General features: G+C 36.5%; 1 protein-coding gene across 1 annotated transcript in view; it reads left to right on the top strand.

The window, feature by feature from the left end:
• Positions 1-20,000, top strand: part of PTGS1 (prostaglandin-endoperoxide synthase 1) — a 119,241-nt gene that overhangs the window by 58,668 nt on the left and 40,573 nt on the right. Inside the window, exon 5 of the mRNA XM_053696140.1 lies at positions 7,081-7,224. Coding sequence (XP_053552115.1) covers positions 7,081-7,224 — 144 coding nt within the window. The remainder of the gene's footprint in view (positions 1-7,080; positions 7,225-20,000) is intronic.

The raw sequence follows: 20,000 nt of genomic DNA, 5'->3' as shown, positions 1-20,000 counted from the left end.
ACTTCTTTCATTAAGAGCATACTGAGGTAGGCTGGGGCTTATGTATGTGCCTTTCGCAGTGTGTGCCTGCAGCAGTAAATGTAGCAATGTTATGCAAGCAACCTCTAGAGGGAGCTACAGCAGGCAGTGTTGAGTAACATTAGATAACACCCACAGCTCTGCCATTAGTTACGTCAACTGTTCAAACTGTTTGAATGTGTCCGATTCATACATAGATGGTGATGCACGGTTTGTGTCCAGACTTTTTTTTTCCTTTTTCTTAAAGGGACATCAAACGCTAGATAAAATAATTTATTCACAGCAAAATGAGTCTGAAAATAATACGCAGGTGTAGTTTTAATCTTATATTAGTGCAATTGGTGTCGCCATGTTTTAACCTAGCTTTCCTTCTTTGTTGAGGCCGATTAGGGATCGTTATTTTGTGAGTCACTAGAGTGTGTAACCAATGACTGCGTGAAAAATAGCAGGGTCATGTTTAGAGACTGCACTTTTAACAGGAATTTGAAAGCTCAATTTTAAGACAAATTAAATTAAAATGGGATAACATAAATAACAAAAGCATATTGCAAACTTTTTTTTTATTGCATGCACTCAAAATGTTTTAATGTCCCTTTTTAACAATGCTTTTAGATATACAGCCTAATTTACCATAGAGTGGCTGACACTAGTGCACTCTAGAGCTCCCTCTGCAGGTGGCTTTTATAAAATCATTACACATGTGAGCATGTCAAAGCCAAACTCAGTATGCTCATTAACTTGATATATGCATATTCAGTTCAGTTATCTTTTTTTGATTAATCAAATCTATTTCTTATTTATATCTGCGTAAAAATGTAAAGGGACATGGAATTCAAAATTTCAGATATAGCGAACAATTTAGTTTGCTCTCTTTTTATGCTTGAATAGCATACCTAGGTAGGCTCTGAAGCAGCAATACTGGGAGCCAGCTACTGACTGATTTTTTTATTTACTTACATATGGCTTTTGTCTTTGGCTAACCAGATGGGCTTAGCTAGCTCCCAGTAGTACATTGGTGCTCTGAAGCTACCTTTTTAACAAATAAAAACAAAGTAAATTTGATGACATAAGTAAACCATTGGAATGTCCCATATTGTATTCTCTCTCTGAATCATAACAGTGTAATTCTTACTTTCATATCCCTTTAAAGTCACATTTAAAAGTACACTAAAGTCAAAATTAAATTCCCATGATTCAGAATTAGCATGTAGCAGTATAAACACTTTCTAATTCACTTCCTTTATCAAAATGTGCACAATATTTTTATATGCATATTTTCTTATGCACCAGCTGCTACTGAGCATGTGCAAGAGATCACATGATATTTGTATTTATATGCGCATTGTGATTGGCTGATGGCTGTCACATGATGCCGGGGGAGGGGGACTGAAGTAATTTTGAAACATGCAAGAATAAAATCTACTGCTAATTTCATATTCAGAGTGATGGCCTGATAACTAAAAACTCGCCGGCATAGAGAGAGATCACACAAACATTTTGAGGGCTTTTCAAATAATTTTTTTTTTTTTTTTTAATCTTATTATGTATGTGAAATTCTACTGTATTTAAAGCCCCTTTAAATATCCTGTACCCACTAGAAAAGGGTATTTCTGGTTCTTTCTTTTAAAGGGAAAGTGTAAAATAAAATTATTTTTCCCAATGACTTGTTATACCAGCCGTAGAGTATAAAATGGACGATAAATTGCTTCTTGGTGTTTATTGTTGTATTTGAAATAGCTGGTTTTGTTAATTGAAATCACAACCCATTAAAATGTACTGAGCTTGTTGGAATATTTTCTATCACTTTCTGTAGACACATGTTCCTTTATATTATCTCTATCTGTAAACTAAAGCCCAATAATTAGAGAGAGATTAACATTTTATTACCAATCTCTCCTACCTCCCACTAGGAGTATACTTTCTTTTGTGTGTTTACACAGCTATTCTATAACCAATTAAAGGGACATTCTACTCCAAAATTGCTATTATTTAAAAACATAGATAACGCCTTTACAACCCATTCCCCAGCTTTGCACAGCCAACATTCTTATATTAAAGGGACAGTATACACCAATATTCATATAACTGCATGTAATAGACACTACTATAAAGAATAATATGCACAGATACTGATATGAAAATCCAGTATAAAATGGTTTAAAAACGTATTTCGAAGCTCTCAGTTTAGCTCTGTTGAAAAGATAGTTGGAAAGCCCACTGCAAATGGGAAATAAGACACTCCCCCTCCCCCTTCTTTTGCATATGAAAAGACCCTTTACACAAACTGGAGCAAGCTGGAGTAGGTATACGTCGGTATTCTCCTAAAACTTTGGGGCTTGGTTAGGAGTCTGGAAATCAGAGCAATGTTATTTAAAAATAAGCAAATTTATAAAAAACATTTATGCAAAGAAAAAATTAGTGTATAATGTCCCTTTTAAAGGACCAGACAATGCAGTACATTTGCATAATCAACAAATGCAAGATAACAAGACAATGCAATAGGTATCTGAAAAGAAAGAACAACACGGAAGGGGCGCCAATGGTGCAGATCAATGGAGGTTTCTGGAGGTGTACCAATATACTAAGATAACAGGGTACTCACAATAGATGGAGGCATTCAGTTATGCCAATAGGGGCGGGCTGGATTTTAGCAGCAATCCAGCTAGCTGAACGAATAGGCAGCTCTCTATCGGTATCCAAACGGAGGAAAACTAGAGAAGTGAGACAAAGTACAGAGGCGCCAATGGTGCAGATCAATGGTGATATAAGGCACAACAACACCCCAATATGCACAGGATACTCACATGTGGTGAAGGCAATCAATTTTGCCCATAGAGACAGGCTGGATTTCACAGCAATCCAGCTGGCTGTTCCAAGGTGGGGTAACAGATGGGTGGGGGTCAGAGTGTTAGTACTCTAAAGTAGCATAGCAACAGGAAGTATCAATTGTAACACTAGGAGTGGATTTGATAAAAAGTAAATTTATTTAAAAAGTATAAAAAATAATAATAATACCACTCATCTCAGTGTTAAAAATATATCTTATACATAAGGAATACATGCGACGCGTTTCTCAGATATACTGTTTCCTCAGGCATCAGTTGCCTGAGGAAACAGTATATCTGAGAAACGCGTCGCATGTATTCCTTATGTATAAGATATATTTTTAACACTGAGATGAGTGGTATTATTATTATTTTTTATACTTTTTAAATAAATTTACTTTTTATCAAATCCACTCCTAGTGTTACAATTGATACTTCCTGTTGCTATGCTACTTTAGAGTACTAACACTCTGACACCCACCCATCTGTTACCCCACCTTGGAACAGCCAGCTGGATTGCTGTGAAATCCAGCCTGTCTCTATGGGCAAAATTGATTGCCTTCACCACATGTGAGTATCCTGTGCATATTGGGGTGTTGTTGTGCCTTATATCACCATTGATCTGCACCATTGGCGCCTCTGTAATTTGTCTCACTTCTCTAGACAATGCAATAGCACTGAACTTCAAATGAGTAGTAGATTTTTTTTTTCTGACAATTTTTTTAAAGTTATGTCTATTTCCACTCCCCCTGTACCATGTAACAGCCATCAGCCAATCGCAAATGCATACACGTACCATGTGACAGCCATCAGCCAATCACACATGCATACACACTTATTCTGTGAATTCCTGCACATGCTCATTAGGAGCTGGTGACTCAAAAAGTTTAAATATAAAAAGACTGTGCACATTTTGTTAATTGTAAAAGTTGTTTAAAATTGCATGCTCAGTCTGAATAATGAAAGTTAATTTTGACTTGAGTGTCCCTTTAATATACTTTATAACTTTTAAATTTCTAAATTTCTGCCTGTTTCTAAGCCCCTAGACACTAATTTATGTGTGCCATATAGATAACATCATGCTAACTCCCGTGGAGTTATTCAGGATTCAGTACTGATTGGCTAAAATGCATGACTGTCAAAAGAACTGAGATAAGGGGGCAGTCTGCAGAGGCTTAGATACAAGGTAATCACAGAGGTAAAAAGTGTATTAATATAACCGCATTGGTTATGCAAAACTGGGGAATGGGTAATAAAGGGATTATCTATCTTTTTAAACAATACAAATGTTGGCGTAGACTGTCCCTTTAAGTATAGAAGCTTTCAATATAGGTATGGCTACTATAGGCAAAATCAACAATTTTAAATGCCAAAATAAATGTGCTATTTGTAAACTATTTAATACACTCCAGCAAGTAAAATGGATCATTGGGACCTAAATAAAGGGTTGAAAATATTACGGCACACTCTCTCTTTAAGTTTGAACGCACCCAGAATGTTTTCCTAAACGCTCACAACCTAATTATGTTAAAAGTAAATATTTTGTCTCTTACTCAGATCAGAGAACTGAAAGAAAACATTTTAACAGGAAAAATTTCAGACACTATAAAAAATGGGATAATAATCTGCAGGATGTTTATAGAGAATTAGATGAATCAAAAAAAACAAATTAAATAAAACCATTCATGAACGTTTTTAATGTAGTTTAAAGGGATACAAAGTAATTTCCTCTTGTTGTTGCGTGTAAAAGAAGGCGTTTTAAAATGTTCGTTTTTTTTTTTTTTTTCTACAAAAACATTTAAAGGGACAGTCTACTCCAGAAGTTTTAGTGTTTAAAAAGATAGATAATCCCTTTATTACCATTTCCCAGTTTTGCATAACCAACACGGTTAAATTAAAGGGACAGTCTACTCCAGAAGTTTTAGTGTTTAAAAAGATAGATAATCCCTTTATTACCATTTCCCAGTTTTGCATAACCAACACGGTTAAATTAAAGGGACAGTCTACTCCAGAAGTTTTAGTGTTTAAAAAGATAGATAATCCCTTTATTACCATTTCCCAGTTTTGCATAACCAACACGGTTAAATTAAAGGGACAGTCTACTCCAGAAGTTTTAGTGTTTAAAAAGATAGATAATCCCTTTATTACCATTTCCCAGTTTTGCATAACCAACACGGTTAAATTAAAGGGACAGTCTACTCCAGAAGTTTTAGTGTTTAAAAAGATAGATAATCCCTTTATTACCATTTCCCAGTTTTGCATAACCAACACGGTTAAATTAAAGGGACAGTCTACTCCAGAAGTTTTAGTGTTTAAAAAGATTGATAATCCCTTTATTACCATTTCCCAGTTTTGCATAACCAACACGGTTAAATTAAAGGGACAGTCTAGTCAAAATTAAACTTTCATGACTCAGATAGGGCATGTCATTTAAATTTTAATTTTTTTCCAAATTACTTTTATCATCAATTTTGCTTTATTCTCTTGGTATTCTTAGTTGAAAGCTAAACCTAGGTAGGCTCATACGCCAATTTCTATGCCCTTGAAGTAAATGCTTGTGCAACCAATCACGTAAACGCAGCTCAATCCTTCAGGATGAATTAGTCCGGAATTCTTCACTTGCACTTTGCTTTTATGTCCCCTTAAAGGGAGATGAAAATCATTTTTTTTCTTTCTTTCATGATTCAGATAGAACAACTTTTTCTAATTTACTTATTTTATTAAAGTTTTGTTCTCTTGGTAACTTTTGTTTAAAAGCAGAGACATAAGCTCAGGGGCATGCATGTGTCTAGAGCACTTTATGTCAGCAGTTGTGTAAGAATGTTATTCATCTGCAAGAGCACTAGATGGGTACACTATATGGCAGGAAATAATGCTGCCGACACCTACCTTAATATATTTTCAAAAAAGAATACCATGGGAACAAAGCAAATTTTATAATAGAAGTAAATATACCTTTTAAGTAATTTAGGGTAAAATGAAGGTTGTAGTAAAGTAAGCAGAAAAGGGGGAAGCAATTATGTGATGATGTGTAGCAATTGCGTAACTTCCAACGTCCCGGATATTGCAGGATCATCAGGGGTTAACAGGACTGTCCCTCCTACAGATCTCCCCATCATGGAAATGTCATGTCCTCTCACCTGACTCCGCCCACAACACATCTGAAGCCCCGCCCCTTGGGGGGCCAACTTCACCTCTGCACATTTTCAAGCGTATCCTCTTTAAACTATGTCAATGCGCTGCATAATTTCAGGCTTATATATAAAAAAAACCACAGATTTGAACTAATGGCTACTTGTGCTGGACCACTTGATTTTTAAATGGTGGCTTGGAGTTTCTAAAGCAGATTTGTAGTGACTTGGCAGTCTTGCTTGATTTTAGAGAAAGATCGTACTGATGCTTACAAAGTATTGAGCTGATTGGTGGATAAATTAATCCACCAATAAGAAAGTGCTGTCCAGAGTACTGAAACCAAAAAAAAAGCTTAGGTGCCTTCTTTTTCAAATAATGATAGCAAGAGAACGAAGAAAAATTGATAATAGGAGTAAATTAGAAAGTTGCTTAAAATTGCATGCTCTATCTGAATCACGAAAGAAAAAATTTGGGTTCAGTGTCCCTTTAATCTCCCTTTAATCTCAAATCCCTTTAATCTCTCAAGTGTCCGATTGTTTTGCTCCTTAAAGGGATATGAAACCCAAATATTTTCTATTATTTAGACAGAGCATATCATTTAAAAAAAAAAAAAAATCAATTTACTTCTATAAACAAATTTGCTTTGTTCTTATGATATTCTTTGTTGAAGAGATACCTAGGTAGCATCTGGAACACTACATGGCAGGAAATAGTGCTGCCCTCTAGTGCTCTTGTAAATAGATAACATTTTTGCAAAACTGCTGCCATATAGTGATCCAGGCACATGCACGCTCCTAAGCTTACTTCCTTGCTTTAAAAAAAATATACCAAGAGAACAAAGACAATTTAATAATAGAGCTATATTAGGAAGTTGTAAAAAATTGTATGCTCTATCTGATTTAGAAAAGAACAATTCTGGGGTTCATGTCCCTTTAAGTAAAAACTGTTACAATTTAATTTTAAACCGATACTGCAGTATCAGTCTTGTACTTGCTGATAATGGTTACTGGCTAAAATGTTTTAAGTTCATTTGAAAGATTCCTATTTCATTGTTTATTTGACTTTCCATTTGCTAAACCAATTTAACTTTGTTTTCTTTTTTTAGTGCGATCCAATTTAATTCCCAGCCCCCCCACGTATAATTCGGCGTATGACTACATCAGCTGGGAGTCGTATTCAAACGTCAGCTACTTCACTCGAGTGCTTCCTCCTATCCCGGATGACTGTCCCACACCAATGGGGACAAAAGGTGAGCTAGACATTGGGTGACTTAGTATGCCAGTGCAATAAAGGGACATTAAACTAAAAAAAAAAATTGTATCACGTTTTTGCTTTTTTCCCCTGAAAAATTGTGACAGAAAATCTGTTTAAATTTATATTGAACATAATACAGCATTAATGCTTATTGGACAATTGGTTTATATGTAATTTTCTAGGACAAGAAGGTGAGCGGGACTTGTGAGTTGCACCCCAGGTTCTTTGGGGGTGGAGCTTTGGCTGGAAGGGTGGTACCACTAGAGTGCAGTGGATATGGTCAGGTGTTTCTTGGGTGGGGCGGAGTAAGAGCAGATCATGGTTGGAGACATGGTCCCTGGTTTTATAAAGCGAAGATTTAATGAAAAAAAAGTCCAGATACATTTCTCAAAGTGGATTATTGTCAACAAATACTGCTACAGCAGGAGCGTATTTTGGCCTAGGCAAACAAGGCACTTACCTAGGGCAGCAGATTGGGAGGGGGCAGCACTTTTTTGTGGTTATATTTGTAAGAAGCTTACAGCTATTTTAGAAGTATTATACTGGTATATAATGGGAGATTTTGTCCAAATAGCTTATATTCTAGGGGGTATAGTAAGAGACGGCCCATGGAGCTTACAGTTTAGCGGTATCTCTCACTTAGTATTGTGTTTGGGTCAATATTTTTTATACATATTGCAGCAATAGATTGATTTGTGTGTGTGAATCTCTGTGCATGTGTGTGTGTGTTTGCGTGAGTGTGTGTATATATGTGAGTGGGGAGGTAGGGGGGCAGAAGAATTTTGAGTGCCTAGGGCAGCACAAAATCTAAATATGCCACTGTGCTACAGGGTGAATAAACAGTGTATATTCATCCATTTGGAAGTGAATAAACAGACAATTCAGCATACAGTCTGTTATCCACAACTAATAGCACAAATGAGAGTCAATCGGTATCCGGCTGAATGTAAAACATATGTCCGCTGATCTACTGCCTTGGTTAGAAAACAGAATGGCCTTAATCGATACACCAGTTTTAGGCCAGGAATCCAACCTCCCCTATAACAGTCAGTGTGATCTAGAAATAAACTTTATTAGGGATCTCTAGACATACCAGATTTTTTATTGTGTATATAATGTAACATCCTCAAGCAAATCCCCAAGTGTTTTTTACATTAAAAAAAAAAAAAAAAGATCTGCTTTAAATTGCTGCTCCAATACCATTTGAAAGAGCAGATGATTATCTTTCAAATGAGGGGTCTTGTAGCTGCTAAATGAGCTGAGATTGAGGGGTTTAAATCACCTCCTCTCCCCATCCAGTTCCTTTGCAGCTAGTTGGTTCAGCCTCTTTGTGATGTCACCGTGTGCGTATGTGGTGATGTCACTGGCACCCCCATGAAGCCTGGGAGTGCATCTTATTGGCCACCAACGATCCCCAGCTTGTAGTACAAGGGATCGCCAAAAAACGTGTTTTAACGGCGATCCCCCAGCATGATAAAAAGGGCTCTTCATTCGCCTGAAGGCTGGGATGTGCATGATGAGATGTAGCGCATCCAAGGGGTTAAACAGACAAAAAACTCCTTGAGATTTTTATATAAAGTGTTAAGTAATGAAACAGAAATGCACCTGCTGACTTCTCAGCGCAAACTCTGCTACATATCTGTACCTTATTGACTTTATCAGCTAACGGCTACAAACTAATGCATTTATACGAACATTAGGACCATGACTAACTTTGCTGTCTGCATACTGAAGCCCAGATTGACTCCTCCAAATAAGGTAAATTGTGGGTGGGGTTTGGCCATTGAAAAACAAGTGCAGCAAACGAAAGATTATATTTTATTCAAAAACATTAAAGGCACATGAAACCCAATTTTTTTTTCTTTCATGATTCAGATAGAACATACAATTTTACACAACATTCCAATTAAAGGGACACTGAACCCAAATTTTTTCTTTCGTGAGGCAATTTTAATCAACTTTCTCATTTACTCCTATTATCAATTTTTCTTCATTCTCTTGCTATCATTATTTGAAAACGAAGGCATCTAAGCTTTTTTTTTTGGTTGAGACCTCTGGACAGCACTATTTTATTGGTGGATGAATTTATCCACCAATTAACGAGGACAACCCAGGTTGTTCACCAAAAATGGGCTGGCATCTAAACTTACATTCTTGCATTTAAAATAAAGATACCAAGAGAATGAAGAACATTTGATAATAGGAGTAAATTAGAAAGTTGCTTAAAATGTCATGCTCTATCTGAATAACAAAAGAAATATTTTGGGTTCAGTGTCCCTTTAGCTTCTAATTTGCTTAATTCACTTGGTATCCTTTTGTTGAAGGAGCGGCAATTCACTACTGGGAGCTGGCTGAAATCTGACGAGGCACATATCTGCAGTCACCAATCAGCAGCTTCTGAGCCTATCTAGGTATCCTTTTCAACAAAGGATACAATAAACAAATTTGATAATAGAAATACATTGTAAAGTCATTTCAAATTGCATGCTCTATCTGAATCATGAGAGAATTTGTTTTTGGATTTCATGTCCCTTTAAGACTTGACTAATATGTTATTCTATAGCAACACAGCAGGAATGTTGTGTAATTACAAGGTGCTTACTGTCCCTTTATGTTGAATTTCTGATGTCTCTAATAGCTGCTTTGCGTTTGCCTATCAGAGTTTTAACGAAGAATTTAACCTATAATAGAAACAACACTTTGGCTCATATCAGATATACTCTCCTTCTACAAGAGCAGGTTAGGACACGAATAACCACAGGGTCAGGGACAGTGAAAACCTCTGCACTGGTAGAAAACAGAGTGTTCCCAGGTAAAGTACCGAGCCTGAGAACGTTAATAATAATATGTACCTCACAGATGTTCACTCTCAAACACAATACACAAAATACATTGCTTAAATAGTGTAGAGTAAAAATAATAAAGGAAAAATAAAAGTTTGCAATGCACTTTGTACTTATATTATTTATTTTGCCTGATTCCTGTATTGTTAGTCTCAATATTTGTTTTTCACAACCCCTCCCCCCCCCACACACACACACAGGAGCTGGAGTGCATTCTACAGAATCCATAAATGTGACCCCGCAACATGCTACACTGTGAGAATTTGATCAGTGCAGTAGCTAATGTCTATCCAGCAAAAGTGAAAAGATAAACCTGCTTAAGAGGCTAGTCAAAGAACTACATAAATGACAGGGAACACAATTTTTTTTCTTTCACGATTTAAGAAATAACATACAAATTTACCTCTATTACCAAATCAGCTTCGTTCTCTTGTTATTCTTTGTTTAATAAGAAGCAATGCACTACTGGGAGCTAGCTCAACATATTGGAAGAGCCAATGACGAAAGGCATTTATGTGTAGCCACCAATGGGCAGCTAGCTACCCGTATTGCATTGCTGCCAGAGTCTACCTAGATATGCTTATCAACAAAGGATACAAAAGGAACAAAGCTAATTAGATAACAGAAGTAAATTGGAAAATTTTTAAAAATTGCATGCTCTCTCTCAATCATGGAAGTTTTTAATTTTGACTTTTCTGTGCCTTTAAAGAGATGCTAAAGTCAGAATTAAACTTCCATTATTAACTTATATAATGTTTGGGCTGAATCATGGGGATATTTGTAGCACATTCACTGGGTCTGTAGTTAGTTGTGACGTCAAAATATTCTTCTGTCGCCGTATTTGTACAACATAGATCTTTTCACCTGCACGACTGGAGCTTCTGATGTCCCATCTTTTTCAGAATCGTATTGTCGCTTGCCTTCCTAGTATGCGCTTTTCACAAAATACCTGAACGCTGCCTATACATATAGAGGTGTGTACCTGCACTGCCCAGGTCTGCCTTACTGTTTCCTGAACCCACCAATGATTCCCTTGGGATGGCCAGTCACACCCCCAGATTGGCTAGATGTTACCCACAGACTGCAGAGACTCTAGCCCTGTACTTCCAGTCATGGGAGGAATTATTATGCAGTGAGGTGGGCCATACTCGGGGGCGAGCTCAAGTCATTGTGCTGTTTGTATGAAGGAAAGAAATTACCCCACCCAGCTCTCTGCCATAACAATCTAATCAAAACCATAGTCAACAATTTCAACTATAAAAGGGACAGTTTACTCCAGAATGTGTGTTTTAAAAAAAAAAAAAAAAAGATAATCCCTTTATTACCCATTCACCAGTTTTGCATAGCCAACACTGTTATAATACACATTTTACCTTTGTGATTACATTGTATCTAAGCCTCTGCAGACTTCCCCCTGATCACATGTTTTTTTTATTTATTAGCTATTGACTTGCATTTTAGCCAATTAGTGCAGTGTTGTGCAGAACCCACGGGCGTGAGCACAATGTTATAAGGCCCACGATAAACTAGCAGTCTCCTGTTGTGAAAAGCTAATAAAAAGCATGTGATAAGAGGCTGTCTGTAGTGACTTAGAAACAGACAGATTTAGAGGTTTAAATGTTATAAAGTATAATAATCTAACAATGTCGGTTGTGCAAAGCTTGGGAATGGGTAGTAAAGGCGTTGTCTATCTTTTAAACAATAACAATTTTGGTATTGGCTGTCTCTTTAACTTCAACAAATTGAAATGTCACCAGTACATTCCGATACCCAGCTGATGGATCCCATATGAGAGTAATTTCTCTAAAACCCTATTAGTCAGAATATAATCTCCATATGTGCAACCCCTGTGAAATTCTGCCTGAAGTTCATGGCTCCACCTGGTCTGTTCATTAATTCCTGGCAAGACTTGTGCAGCCGACAGGTTCAGCCTGGGAAGAGCTTTCTCCTGTTCATTGTCCCCCGTAGAATTACTGTCAAATGAAAATGAGGGTGCCACATAGTGTATACTATGAACCCCCAAATGAAGTGCACTCACCGGGTCTTCAACACCAAAGGAAGGAGGTTTCAGAGCAGCGCTTCTCTATGTACCTGATAAAATGGTTGTATGTAATTTTAGAATGAGAAATACATTGTAGTGATTATACATTTTGTGTGTGTATGTATGTATATGTGTGTGTGTGTGTATATATATATATATATATATATATATATATATATATATATATATGTATATATATATGTGTATGTGTGTATATATATATATATATATATATACAAAACATGGAAGGGAACTGCACTCCAAGACCGGACCAGGTACACATCATGTGACTCAGCAACATCCAGCCCTGGGTGCTAAATAGCACTCCAAAAAAGCTGTGATGTCACCAGAGCCACAGGCAGTTAACCCCAGTCCGGAATGGGTGCAAGAAACAAGGGGGATTACAAACAAAAAGTAATACAACAGATAGAAACACCCAGCACTCACCAGCTAGCTCACAGCTAAGATAAAATCACAACTGGAAAGGTTAGTCACCGCATCTGGCCAAATGGGAAAGCTCAGGCACCACGTCAAGGTCCTTTCCATTGCCTGAGTCCCTAACACAGCCACACCATCATGCAAGCTCACAAAGCCAAACAGACTGAGAACAAAGAAGGGGTGCACAGGTGGATGTAATCACCCAGAGAAAATACAAAAAATTATATATATAATTTTTACAATAAATACATTTTTCAGTGGAGTTGCGGCTGTTTTGTTATACAGAAGCTGAGTTATCTGGAGAGCTCTGCGACCTCAGCCTGTGTATAGACCCTGTTATTTAGATGATGAAGACCCTGTATGTACCATTATTTGTGATATATCTCAGGATACACAATGTGGCGCCCTCGTGGTATTTTGCAGCGATTCTATAAGTTTACATTAGGCGCTGCCAGTCCTGTAGTTGCAGCCAGTGACAATACAGAAGTGTTTTCCTTCTGTAGAGAGCAACAACCACAAGCTGTTTGGTTTACATTTGTTGTTCTCTATAAGGTTTTCTGGTTTGATTTTCTAATTCATTATAGTTAACTTGTGGAGGCAAATAGAAGACAGCGTTGCCTTTTCTAATTTTAATTGCTATATCAAGAGATATTTGTATTCAACCTGACCAACGTATACGTCACTGACCCTGCAAATATAGATCTGACGCACTTGTGCATCCGCATAGAATGATAGTTCTATCTATCGCTAAAGATAAGCCCACTTGAGTTCAGACTTTTTATTAAAGAGAAAGGAACTCCAAAATAAAACTTTTATTGATCAGAAAGCGCTTGTTAGTTACTTCATTCTCTTGGTATGGTTTGTTAAAGCATATCTAGTTAGGCCTAGGAGCAGCTGTTGGGTGGTGGCTTAACACATATGCTCCTTGTCATTGGCTCACCAGACATGTGATTTGTAGTGATACATAGTAGTGATTTGTAGTGATACATAGTATAGGTATGTAGTGATAAATAGTAGTGATATGAAGGTTATAGGTAGTGATACATAGTAGTGATATCTAGTGATACATAGAGGTGATAGATAGTAGTGACACGTAGTAGTGATATGTAGTGATACGTAGTAGTGATATGTAGTGATACGTAGTAGTGATATGTAGTGATACGTAGTAGTAGTAATGTGTAGTGATATTTAGTGATACATAGTAATATGTAATAGTTATATCTAGTGATACATAGTGGTGATAGTGACATGTAGTAGTGATATGTAGTGACACGTAGTAGTGATATGTAGTGATACGTAGTAGTAGTAATGTGTAGTGATATTTAGTGATACATAGTAATATGTAATAGTTATATCTAGTGATACATAGTGGTGATAGTGACATGTAGTAGTGATATGTAGTGACACGTAGTAGTGATATGTAGTGATACGTAGTAGTAGTAATGTGTAGTGATATTTAGTGATACATAGTAATATGTAGTAGTGATATCTAGTGATACATAGTGGTGATAGATAGTAGTGACACGTAGTAGTAGTAATGTGTAGTGATATTTAGTGATACATAGTAGTGATATGTAGTAGTGATATCTAGTGATACATAGTGGTGATAGATAGTAGTAACACGTAGTAGTGATATGAAGTGATAGGTAGTAGTAGTAATGTGTAGTGATATCTAGTGATATGTAGTAGTGCTATCTAGTGATACATAGTAGTGATATGTAGTAGTGATATCTAGTGATACATAGTAGTGATATGTAGTAGTGATATTTAGTGATACATAGTAGTGATATGTAGTAGTGATATCTAGTGATACATAGTAGTAATGTGTAGTGATATTTAGTGATACATAGTAGTGATATGTAGTAGTGATATCTAGTGATACATAGTAGTGATATGTAGTAGTGATATTTAGTGATACATAGTAGTGATATGTAGTAGTGATATCTAGTGATACATAGTAGTGATTTGTAGTGATACATAGAAGTGATCTGCTCTAACAGAGCACTTTGTCACTTTAATATATACAGACTCTGCAAAACATGACAATAATGTAAAACAAAAACACCCTTAGCCTATAAAGACCATTTTGCTATTGGCTGTACAAGTGTTGGGACCTTACACCCTGCGTGTGCCGCACATACACTGAAGAGGACGTTTTTGAAACGATAACATTTTTATTTTTCACACATAACAAAAGTTTTCCCATGTCATAGCACAATGCTTAGAGATGAGTTAAAGGGACGTTCAACTCAAATCTTCCCAATTACTCCTATGAAATATCAGCAATTAAACCTGTTTAAAAGACAGCATGAAATAAGGTTAGAGACGTTACTTTTTATATAGCATAGTATATATGCACAGTTCATCACTGTATATTGTAAAAATTCTGCTTACAAAAAAAAAATAATAAATGAAACTAATCTGTCATTTCTGCGCTGTTTTGCAATCCAAGAACACACCCCGGGAATGCCATATTGGTTATCTTCATCTTATCTCCTTTGCTTTGGCTAGTTAGGGACAGTTATATATGAGCCCCTGCACTGATAAAGCTGTGTAGAATGTTGCAGGGTCAGGATATGGATCCTGCAGTATGCATCACAGTCTTTCTAGGGCAGTGGAAATGCTGCATTTTTGCACCATTAAAGGGATATGAAACCCAATTTTTTTCTTTTATGATATAAATAGAATATAAATAGAAGTAAAATAGAAGATTGTTACTTGCTCTATTATCTAATTTGTTTTGTTCTCTTAGTATCCTTTGTTGAAAAGGATACCTAGGTATGCTCAGGAGCTGCTAATTGGTGGCTGCACATATATGCCTCATGTTTTTGGCTCACCCAATGTGTACAGTAGCTCCCAGTAGTGCATAGCTGCTGCTTCAACAAAGGATACTAAGAGAATAAAGCAAATGAGATAATAGAAGTAAATTGGAAAGTTGGCTAAAATGTAATTTTCTATCTGAATCATAAAAGATACATTTTGGGTTTTTATGTTTGTTTAAATTACAGAAGAAATGAGTGAAATAAATCATTACCATTCATTACAAAGTTGCTTTATTTGTTAATACTAAGTCTAGTATCTCTTTATGCTGAAGCAGTTAAGTTGCTACGGTTCTGTTATGTGGTGTTTGTGCACAACTGATACTGGAGAATTGATTGTTCACTGGTTGACAGGGAAAACTCCCACTGCATTATTGGTCACACACCTCCATCACCATGGAAACAAAACATATTTTTGTTAAGGCCATTTTAAAAACACATAGGGACATGTGAAACAGAGAAAATATCCCTTAAAGGGACATGAAGTTCAAAATTAAATGATCAGATAGAGCATGGGATATTAAGAGGCTTTTCAGTTCTGTTGTTAACTATACTTTGTTTCCTTGTGATCCTTTGTAGAAAAGCATACCTAGGCGCAGGAACAGCAGTGCAGTACTGAGAGCTATATTGATGGCTATACATATATTCCTTTTGTCATTGGCTCACCCAATGTGTTCAGCTCCCAGTAGTACATTGCTGTTTTGGGGCTGACTTTAACTGTGTGTTTAAACGCTTTACAAGGGTTAAACACAGTTATATGAAAGCAACACATTACAGCCTTTTTCCCCTGCACTTTTCTGCTCTTTTAAAGGGATATCAAACCCCAAATTGTACTTTCAAGATTCAGATAGAGTATGTGATTTTAAATAACTTTCAAATGTATTTCTATTATCAATTTAGCTTTGTTTTTTTATATCTTTTGTTGAAAAGCAGGGATGTAAGCTTGGGAGCACTATATGGCAGCAGTTTTGCAAGATTGTTACCCATTTGCAAGAGTACTAGAGGGCAGCACTATTTCCTGTCATGTAGTGCACCAGATGCTACCTAGGTATCTCTTCAGCACAGAATATCATGGGAACAAAGCAAATTTGATAATAAAATTAAATTGGAAACTTTTTTTAAAAAAATCTATGCTCTGTCTGAGTCATAAAATAAATATTTTTAGGGTGTTTCTTATCCCTACTTAAATGGACACTCAATCAAAATTAAACTTTCATTATTCAGACTGAGCATGCCATTTTAAACAACTTTCCAATTTACTTCTATTAACTAAATGTGCACAGTTTTTTTTATTTAAACTTTTTGAGTCACCAGCTCCTACTGAGCATGTGCAAGAATAAGTGTGTATGCATTTGTGAATGGCTGATGGCTGTCACATGGTACGTGTATGCATTTGTGAATGGCTGATGGCTGTCACATGGTACGTGTATGCATTTGTGAATGGCTGTCACATGGTACGTGTATGCATTTGTGATTGGCTGGTGGCTGTCACATGGTACAGGGGGAGTGGAAAGACACAACTTTTAAAATTGTCAGAAAGAAAATCTACTACTCATTTGAAGTTTAGACTAAGTGCTACTGCATTGTCTTGTTATCTTGTATATGTTGATTATGCAAATCTACTATGTTGACTGGTCCTTTAAGTAAAAGCTGTTTAAATGTTAACAAATACAGCAGCATACATTGTATAGTTCCTCATTGACTAATGAAAACAACTCGCACATCTCTATTGGTCGAAAGGTACAAGCCTCTATAAGTCTGACACAAAAACTCCGCTTTATTTAGCACAGAAACCTGTATTTAAAATAAAATAAAAAAAGTGTAATACATTTTAATTGCAAAAGAGACCTTTTAAACATAAATTATGATATTACAGTGGAATAGGAGGGGCAGTACAAATGTTCCCTTGTATCCCCTGTATGACTCTTCCCCTGTGTTTGCTCAGTAAATGTATTTCCCAGGGATGTGTAACATAATATAAGGTATTAAGTGCATGACAGCCGTACCTGGCGGGATTAGTCTTGTGTGGGCAGTTACATTTTATTCTGAAAATGTGGAATCCATTTCCTGAGTGCACAAAGCTCTTGATGTAATTGCAGAAAAATGTGTTCTGCGTAAAAGGCCTATTCATGTTGAAGAGTAGAAGTAGCCTCATTTATTCTGTCTTATCTCTGATGTCTGGGGCCAATTGTTGGTTTTAATCAAGCCCAGGAATCTGCAGATACTTGTAGTGTTCACCCTGCACCAGGTATAAGCTTATCTGTCGCAGCACTGCAGTGTATGTTCTGTAAAATATGTGTATAGAGGGACGGCAGGGGCACTGTAATTTATAGCAAACAAACCTGTCTACTTTCTACACACACATACAATGCAGAATATACACATTCCTGGCTTCTCTCTTTATTCAGATATACAACAGAACACACACATACTCACACCTGCACACACATGCATACATGCACATGTATAAATACATACACACAAGCGCACATACATACATACATGCGCATACATACAGATAAACGCATGTATACATAAATATGCACACACATAAAATGCAGAATATACACATTCCTGGCTTCTCTCTTTATTCAGATATACAACAGAACACACACATACTCACACCTGCACACACATGCATACATGCACATGTATAAATACATACACATAAGCACACACACATACATACATACATGCGCATACATACAGATAAACACATGTATACATAAATATGCACACACATAAAATGCAGAATATACACATTCCTGGCTTCTCTCTTTATTCAGATATACAACAGAACACACACATACTCACACCTGCACACACATGCATACATGCACATGTATAAATACATACATACATGCGCATACATACAGATAAACGCATGCATACATAAATATGCACACATAAAATGCAGAATATACACATTCCTGGCTTCTCTCTTTATTCAGATATACAACAGAACATACACACTCATACATACTCAAACATGCACACACATATATGCACACACAAACACCCATGCACATATATAAATACATACACACAAGCGCACACATACATACATACATACATACGCATGCATGCATAAATATGCACACACATAAAATGCAGGACACGCACATTCCTGGCTTCTCTCTTTATTCAGAAAAACAGAACACACATATGCATACTCATACATACATTTACAGCTTTACACACATACATACATACACGCTTACAAATACATACATATATAAATACGTGCATACATACATACATATGCACACGCATAAAATGCAGAACATGCACATTTCTGGCTTTTCTCTTTATTTAAATATACAACAGAACACACATACCATACTCACACATGCACGCACACACACACACACACACACACATATCATATGCTTTCCTGACATAATACACACCATGGCCAACTCTCTGACCACATATGGTGTTTGAATCCTGATGCTCTAGTCACTCATAGCATATGTGCATATGCCACTGAAACAGTAATAACTTTTACTAGAAGGAAGAGTGTGTCTGTTCTGTAGTATATTTATATATGAGAGAGACAGTATGTGTCTGGTCTGTAGTCAATACATGAGAGAGAGAGGGAGAGTGTCTGTTCTGTAGTATATTTATATATGAGACAGAAGGCGTGTCTGTTTTGTAGTATATTTATATATGAGGCAGAAAGTGTGTCTGTTCTGTAGTATGTTTATAAAGGAGATAGTGAGAGTGTCTGTTTTGTAGTATATTTATATATGAGGCAGAAGGTGTGTCTGTTCTGTAGTATAGTTATATATGAGGCAGAAGGTGTGTCTGTTCTGTAGTATATTTATATATGAGGCAGAAGGTGTGTCTGTTCTGTAGTATAGTTATATATGAGGCAGAAGGTGTGTCTGTTCTGTAGTATATTTATATATGAGGCAGAAGGTGTGTCTGTTCTGTAGTATAGTCAGTGGCGTAGCGTGGGTTGTCAGCGCCCAGGGCAAGGTAAGAATTGCGCCCCCCTAACCCATTAGCACTGACTGAGTCTCTTCCAACAGTACAGTAGGGATTGGCAAATTTGCTTTGAATCTAGGAGCCAGCTCAACAACGTAGGAGACAGGTTTTTGTTTTAAAACAAACAAAGCTTTATTTTTAACAACAAAAATAACAGATCTTCAAATTCAACGGTCTGACAAACACCCAGACGCCAATGCAAAATTCCTAATAGAAGTAATTAAAGTAAAATGCATTTAATGCTAGTAAACAGATTTTTTAACCAGCAATAGATTAACAACTTCCTTGAGCCTCTTATAATGCTAAACCATGCAACAAATGTACAGCTTTCAAAGCCACAAGAACAGCTTTTTCCACTAACAGCCTTAGCCATGCACAAAACCCATATAATAAGCATGTTTATTAATGTTATGTAATGCAAGTTGGCTACATGCATTCTAATATGAAGAAGTCTAAAAAAATGTCAACTTTTACTTAAGTTACACACCGACCCTAAACCCACACATATAAATAGGCTATTATTTAGACACCCACCAGCAGTGCATCTTGTAAAAATGAGACCAGACAGTCTACACATATAGATCTAAACACCAAGTGATACCCTCAAACAAAAACATTTAACCCCTTAGTGAACAATAAG

Source organism: Bombina bombina, chromosome 12, assembly GCF_027579735.1.
Source record: "Bombina bombina isolate aBomBom1 chromosome 12, aBomBom1.pri, whole genome shotgun sequence".
NCBI classification, from domain to species: domain Eukaryota; kingdom Metazoa; phylum Chordata; class Amphibia; order Anura; family Bombinatoridae; genus Bombina; species Bombina bombina.
The sequence above is the reverse complement of the archived record's forward strand: the minus strand, read 5'-3'. Positions and strand labels throughout refer to the sequence as shown.